This window comes from Chaetura pelagica, unplaced genomic scaffold (genome assembly GCF_000747805.2).
Source record: "Chaetura pelagica isolate M959 unplaced genomic scaffold, ChaPel_1.0 scaffold124, whole genome shotgun sequence".
NCBI lineage: Eukaryota > Metazoa > Chordata > Aves > Apodiformes > Apodidae > Chaetura > Chaetura pelagica.
The window spans coordinates 385,993-393,400 of NW_009952891.1; the positions used below are offsets into that span (position 1 = coordinate 385,993).

The window sequence follows — 7,408 nt, forward strand, 5'->3', positions numbered from 1 at the left end:
CCCAGACCACCCCCCCAGACCCCTCACAGACCCTTCCTAGACCTCTCCAGACCCTTCCCAGACCCCTCACAGACCCTTCCCAGACCCCTCCAGACACTTAAAAGACCCCCACGGACCCCTCCCAGACCCCCCCCCCCACCCCCCCCCCCCCCCCTCCCCCGCAGCATCCCAGCCCTGCCCCACATCCAGCCCCACACACTGCCCTGCCCCACAGTGTCACAGCCCTGCCCCACATCCAGCCCCACACACAGTCCTGCCCCACAGCATCACAGCCCTGCCCCACATCCAGCCCCACACACTGCCCTGCCCCACAGTGTCACAGCCCTGCCCCACATCCAGCCCCACACACAGTCCTGCCCCACAGCATCACAGCCCTGCCCCACATCCAGCCCCACACACAGTCCTGCCCCACAGCATCACAGCCCTGCCCCACATCCAGCCCCACACACAGCCCTGCCCCACAGCATCACAGCCCTGCCCCACATCCAGCCCCACACACAGCCCTGCCCCACAGCATCACAGCCCTGCCCCACATCCAGCCCCACACACAGTCCTGCCCCACAGCATCACAGCCCTGCCCCACATCCAGCCCCACACACTGCCCTGCCCCACAGTGTCACAGCCCTGCCCCACATCCAGCCCCACACACAGTCCTGCCCCACAGCATCACAGCCCTGCCCCACATCCAGCCCCACACACTGTCCTGCCCCACAGAGTGTCACAGCCCTGCCCCACATCCAGCCCCACACACTGCCCTGCCCTGTTGGTGTCCTGCCCACACAGGACATCTCATGTCCTGCCCATCTGCTGCCCCACGACCAGGTGTGGCACCTTTCTGTCTCCAGTGGTGGCCCCAGCTCCCCTTGGAACTAGTTTAAGAGCAGTATTTAACACAGTCACTGGCCAAAGGTGGTTTTGGTCACTTCTTACTTGAGGTTCCATCAGTACTTTTAGTTCGGTTGGGTCCCTTTCTGCCCTGGCAAGGGTCCCCCAGTTGTGCTGGGAGCTGGGACAGCAGTGTCCTCAGTGGGCTCCTGATCTCTGGCACAGCAAGTGGCTGAGCTGCAGGTGACAGTGGTGCTGCCTCCTGGCCCAGCTGTCCCCACCACACGGCAGGATCCTGTGGGAGACATTGGCACAGCACAGTTATTTGACTGCTCAAGTTCAGACCCTGAGTTGGAAACACAACATTTCTCACTGGAGAAACCCATCCACATCCCCCAGAGCTCGTGGGGACCCCGTGTCCCCAGCTAAACACGTATTCCTCAGGTGATGGACACGCTGCAGGAGATGCACAACACCATCTGCTCCCTGAAAACCACCGTCGAGGGCTTCCAGGAGGAGCTGCAGTTCCTGAAGGACAATTTCCAGAAGGTGTGTGTGCAGAGCCAGATCACTTGCTGGAGAGCTCTTGGCAGAGGGGTTGAGCTTCCCGAGGACCTGTATGGACAGCAGGGGTGCATGGGGTGACAGGGATGAGGTCCCAAGCCCTGAGGTGAAGCTGGGAGTTGTGGGATCTGCCCTGAAGTGCAGGGGTTTCAGGTAGACACTGTCCCCAGCCACAGACCCCTGGCCTGGGCTGGGTGCTGCAGCTCCCTGCCTGTCCGTGCTGCTCCCTGCCATTCCAACCCCTGAGGGTGCTGAAGCTCCTGATGCTTCTGTCTAACAGGATGGTCTGGAGGAGCTGCAGGAGCACTCGGTGCAGCAGGATGAGCACAGCCACCTCCTGCAGAGCATCCTGGACCAGCTGGTGAGCAGGGAGAGTCCTGGCAGGGGGAGCACTGCAGCACAGTGCACAAGGGCACTGAGCACCCAGCTCCTGGAACTGTCCCCTGGCTGTCCAGGATCAGGCTTTGGCAAATCCTTATGGAAAAAACACTCGGGCCTCCCAAGGGCTGCCCTGGCTGTCATCACCCGCCTGGACAAGCATCTGGCTCCTCAAGACTCTTCTGGCAAGGGTCCATGTTACCTCCCCAGCCACTGGAGCAGGCACATCCATCCCTGGGCACCCTAGGTCCTGGTGGCTTCCACCAGCCATCTTCACTTCTCTTGTCCCTCCTGCAATACCAGGAGAATCATCACCCTGGGACATGGCAGCACAAGCCCAGGAGCTGATTTAACCCGCTAGATTTTGACACCCCAGGGGACCTGCGGGGTTGGGGACAGTGCTGGGGGTGGTGGCAGGGTTTGGCATTGCCCTCCTCATGCTGGGGGCTGCCCAGGCTCTCCAGTCTTGGAGGAGAAGGGCTGATTTCTCTCCTGGTTGCAGGCAGAGGTGCAGCAGGAGCTGAGCTCCCTCCCCTGCAACACTGCCGCTCCGCGCCGGAGCTCTGTCAGTGAGGAGCCTGCTGCTGAGGTGAGTGCTCCTGGGCTCCCTCCCTGCAGGCTGGCAGTGCCCCTTGGCACCAGGACTGCACAGGAATCTTCTCTCTTCCCAAATCCTTGGGGGATGTTACATTTCAGAAGCTTTCCAGCCAAGATCCCAGCCCTGAGCCTTCGCAGGAGACAGCCCATGAGGCCCCGTGCAAGCTGAGCTGGCTGCTGGAGCAGTATGAAGCTGTGGGGACCCATGTCAGCCACCAGGAGAGCCAGGATGGTGAGCACTGACATCCCCACCATGTCAGGGCCACCAGGCTGGGTTGTGCCACCAGAGCCTTTGCAGCCCCTTTGTTCCTCTGCCTGGCTCCCAGCCACGCTGGCATAGCTGGCAGGGACGTGGTCACTGCCCTTTTTGGCACCCCAGGGTGTCTTGGGGCTGCCAACAGTACTGGGGGGTCTCCACAGCCATAAAGCCACCTGGGTTGGGGATGGCACTGAGCTGGGGGGCTGCAGGAGCTGGCATTGCACAGAGCAAATCTCTGGTGTCTGTTTTCAGCTCATCTGGGGACCTTCGAGGACACAGCTGCCCGACTGGAGAAGGTGCCGAGCAAGACGAGGCAGATGAAGGATGAAGGAGAGAAGGTGCTCAGCTGCACAGACCCCAGAGGGGCTGCCCAAGGGTCTGGGGGCTGTAGCCCCATACCCAGCTTGCTGGGGATGCAGTGGGGCATCTCTGGGGATGTCCTTGCTATCCACTCACTGGGGTCACCCAGTGACCAGGCCTTACCCTTACCTGCCTTACCCCGGATCATGCAGCCACCCTGTTTCTCACCTAGAGCCACGTTTGTCCTCCCCAGGGCCTGGATTTCAGCAGAGAGGTGCTGGAGCAGGTGAGGCAGCTGCAGGAGCAGTGCACCAGGCTGCAGGGAGCTGCAGAGAGGCTGTGGGGTGACACCAAGGACACCCAGGTGAGCACAGCTCCAGGCTCATGCCTCGTTGGTGTCTGAGCCAGGCTGGGTACAGCCACTCTGAAGTAGCTCAGTGTGCCAGGGTTTTGTGTCCATGCCACACTGGTGGAGCTGGGAACAAACAGTGAGTGGCTCCAAGGGAGGCCCAGGGGAGGGCACAGGACTGGGGGCACACAGCTGGTGTGGAGCCTGCATGGAATAGTGGAGCAGCCAGCTGTGAGCAAGGTGCTGCTGGAGCAGGGCTTGGGTGTTGTGAGCAAGCAAAGGCACGAGGGGATGGTGGCAGGGCTGTGGGTCTGCAGGGGACAGCTGCTGTTTGCCCCCTTGCAGAAAGCAGGGAAGGCTGAGCTGGAGACCAAAGCAAACCAAGAAGAACTGCAACATGCCATGAGCCAGCTGAATGAGGTGATGCAGGACCTGCTGCAGAGGATGTCTCTGCAAGACCAGGATAGGCAGAAAGACTTGGAGAACCTCTTCAGCAAGATAGACTCCAAGGTAGCAGTGTCACCTGGGGAGGATGGTGGGGATGGAGAGATGCATCAGTCCAGAGAGCACCTCCCTGTGTGGTGAGGGTGAGCCCTACATCTGCCAAGGCCAAGAAATGATGGTCCTTGCATCATGGCTGGCCATGTGTCCCAGGGTGGCACCAACATCCCTCAGAGGCAAAAGCATCCCTTGAAATGGGGCTGGTGTCCCAGTGAGACCCCCTGCCTCCCTGCAGCTGGACTGTGCAGTGCTGGCTCCCCTACAGGCCCAGCTGGAGCAGCTGTGGAAGCTCACCCAGCACTGCCACTGCCAGGGATCCTGCTGCAATGCCACCTATGCCACCGGCTTCAAGAGGTGGGGCTGCTGGATCCAATCCCATCTCATCCTCCCCCATCCCATCCCACCCTGTCACTTCTTGCCCTGCCCCATCCCCTCCCACGCTGTCCCATCCTGCCCTGTCTGTCCCATCCAGACTCTGTTTGTTCCACCCTGCCCATGGAGTGCTGGCCACCCATGGGACCTGGCCTGGTCCCTGGGGTGCTGGCAGGGTGCTGAGCAGCCACCCCTGTGCTGCAGGCAGCTCTTTGATCCAGCCAAGTGCATCTCCTGCGACAGACCCCTGACCTCAGCCCCGACACTGTAAGCAGCATGCAGCCCCCCCAGGGCAGCTCCCCACTTCCACTAGAGACTGCTGCTTGAATTTGCCTCCATGTTCCCATCTCTAGGCCCTTGGTGACAGTCCGAAGGAACAGGCAGCTCCTCCAGACCCATTCAGCCTGTGCCAGTGCCTCCAACTGCCCGGCACAGCGGCTGCCAGGGAGGTGAGGTTCCCAAGCACTGCCACTGTCCCTCTCCCCACCTTTGGGGTCCCTCTCCCTCGACAGGAGGAGTAATGTTGGTGCTCCCTGCCCAGGGAGAGCAAAGGGAGCAGCAGGGCCAGCCGGGGCCCTGCAAGTCCTGCGGGGCCACTGTCCAGGTCCAGCTCCCTCATGACCATCTGTCCCTGTGGGAACCCTGCAGACTTTGCCAGCAAGAACGTGAGTCCCCATCCCCAAGTGTCCCTGTGCTCTGCAAACCCACCCAGCCCACCTGGGCTGGAGTGAGGGGACTGCTGCAGCCTCAGGGCACCTCCAATGGCACTGGCTGCTCTTCCCTTTAGAGAGAAGTGGATATTTTGGGCATCGACGGCATCATCTACAAGGGCAGGCTGAGCTCCCCATCTGCCAGCAAGGCCACCACCGTGGGCAAGGACTTGCCAGGTAGAGGAGCACTGTGAGAGCTCCAGGCTGTGCAGCCACTTGAGCTGGCATTGTCTGAGGACAAGCCACCAGCAGCCGAGCTGACAGTGTCCCTGCTTCTCCCCCCAAAGCATCCAAGACCCCCCAGCCCTGCTCTCAGCACACCACAGAGAAGACGCATCGTGTTTCCAAGTACAGCAGCCGTTATGTGTCCCCCTACTCATGTGAGTGTCTGTCCTTGGTGCCCCCCGAGGCCACTGGCCTCACCATGTGGGCTCAACCTGCTGCTGAGCACTCCTGGGGGGCTCCTGGGGGTGTCACACCCTGTGCAAGGCAGTTTGTCCTTCTGCATTGCAGGTACTGCCACACGAAGACCAGCCTCTCAGGGGGCTGGTGGCAAGAGGACAGCAGGCACCTGAGCTGGCCAGGGGATGTGAAATGGCACTTGGGAGGGGACAGGCACACCAGGGCTGTGCTGCCTGGCCTCAGGGGGTGGTGGAGTGGGTGCCACACTGCCACAGCCACTGCTCATTACAGCTGATTAACACTGCAGGCCATAAAGATTTTGCTTTGTTGTCTCTCCTGCATGGTTCCTGGGCTTGAAGGCACATGGGGCATCCTTGAGGACTCAGCGACCAGAGCCTGACACTTTTCCACTGTGCCACATCCCTAGGAGCTCCCTCTGACCAGCCAGCCATTCCAATCTGTGTTCAGGCTCCAGATTTTCCAATCCTGTGGCTCCTAGTGGCCAGGGGACAGTCACAAGCAGGTTCTTCTTCACATCACCCAGGTCTCCAGAGCTTCACCTGTTCCATGGGCAGGTGCCTCCTTGTGAGGCCAGATCCCTTTTCCGTGTCTCCCCTGGGTGGGCTCTATGCCATGCAGCCCCTGCCTTGAGGACTATCCCCACAGTCCTCAGTGTGCTCAGGCAGGACATGAGGCCCATGACCCCAATTTGCTCCAAATGCCCCAAATTTGGACCAGTCCACTTCAGCGGGGCAGGACGGAGCCACACAGCTCTGGCACAAGGCTATGCAGGGCAGCTCACCAGGGCCACCACCAGCTCCAGCCCGAGGCTGCCCAAGAGGCAGCCCAGGTGAAACCATCACTCCTACAATGTTTATTTTAGCAACACAAGTAAGAGATTAAAATTAATTATTGACTGGTGGCCGACAGGGATGGTGGCCTCCAAGGGACCTCCCCCCATCACCTGGTGAAGAGGGGATAAGGAGCCAGTACACAGCAAGACACCCAGGACCTGTGAGTGTCACACAGGGAGCCCAAGGGCTCCCTGCAGTCCTGCCATCAGCCTGCCCCTGCTGGGTTCTCATACCCAGGCTGATGTGAGGGTCAGTGGGCAAGGGCAGGATGGCTTCTGCTGGGACAAAGGCAGCTGGCAGTGACCACATGGCTGGGACAGGGCGTTTGGAGCAGCAGATATACAGCAGAGAGGTGGCCAGCCTCAGCTCAGGGGCACTTGGACAGGGGATCCTGCACCAGCCAGAGCCCAGGCCAGCCTCCCCCGTGTCCCACCACTGCTGCAAACGAAGCAAAGACACCAGGTTGAAAGCAGAAGAGCGTGTATTGCAAGCGGCCGTGGCGCAGCCGGACACTCCCAGCCGCCGGGAGAAAAAGAACAGAGGGGTTAAAAACGATCCCAGTCTCTAGGGTTACACTGTGTCATGCAAACAGCCCCGGGGGCAAAACCCCATCCCAGGCGGTGGAGGGGAGGGTGTGATGGCCCAGCTCCCCCTCGCAGGGGTGGGGAAGGGACCAGATGCCTCCCCAGGAGCCCCAGTCCCCCAGCCCTGCTCACCAGCGAGCACGGCGCATGCGGGGCGGAGGTTGCGGCCGAGCAGGAACAGCCCTTGCTCACCCCCCCTGCCCAAAAACAAGCTGTGTGGGGTGTCTGCCCCACACCCGGTTGAGTGGGGTTAAGGGAGAGGGGGGCGAAAACACTCGGGTAACAACCCACTCTGCCTGGTGGGGCAGCCCCAGGGGACAGCGAGGAAGGGACCCCCTCCGTAAGTGTCACTCGCATGCAAACTCCGGTGTCCCAAGAGAGGAGGGGGTGCCTGCTCCCCGGGGGTCCCAGGCAGAGGCCAGCACCAGTCCCACGTCCCTCGCAGCCTCCCGCTGTCCCTGGGGAGCTCCATTTCAGCTCGACAACAAGTAAAAACTACTTCAAACCAAACCCATGCAAGGCAGCTATTTCGCTCGTGTGTCTCGGCAGCTGCCAGACGCCCTGGCAGCAGAGTTCCTCTCCTCTTCAGGGAAAAAGGGGGGAGGAAAGGAGAGGGGGGAAAAATTAAAAAAAAAAAAAGATGTATTTAGACTGTAGTGGGGGAATTACAAAAAGGAAATCTGCTTCAAAGAAAAAATGCTTCAGGAGGGTCA

At 60.7% G+C, this 7,408-nt stretch overlaps 1 protein-coding gene across 1 annotated transcript in view; it reads right to left on the reverse strand.

The window, feature by feature from the left end:
• Positions 1–6,478: 6,478 nt before the first annotated feature.
• UBALD1 (UBA-like domain containing 1) overlaps positions 6,479–7,408 on the reverse strand; it is a 5,263-nt gene continuing 4,333 nt past the window's right edge. Inside the window, exon 4 of the mRNA XM_009995509.1 lies at positions 6,479–6,549. Within this exon, the coding sequence (XP_009993811.1) occupies positions 6,479–6,549 (71 nt within the window). The remainder of the gene's footprint in view (positions 6,550–7,408) is intronic.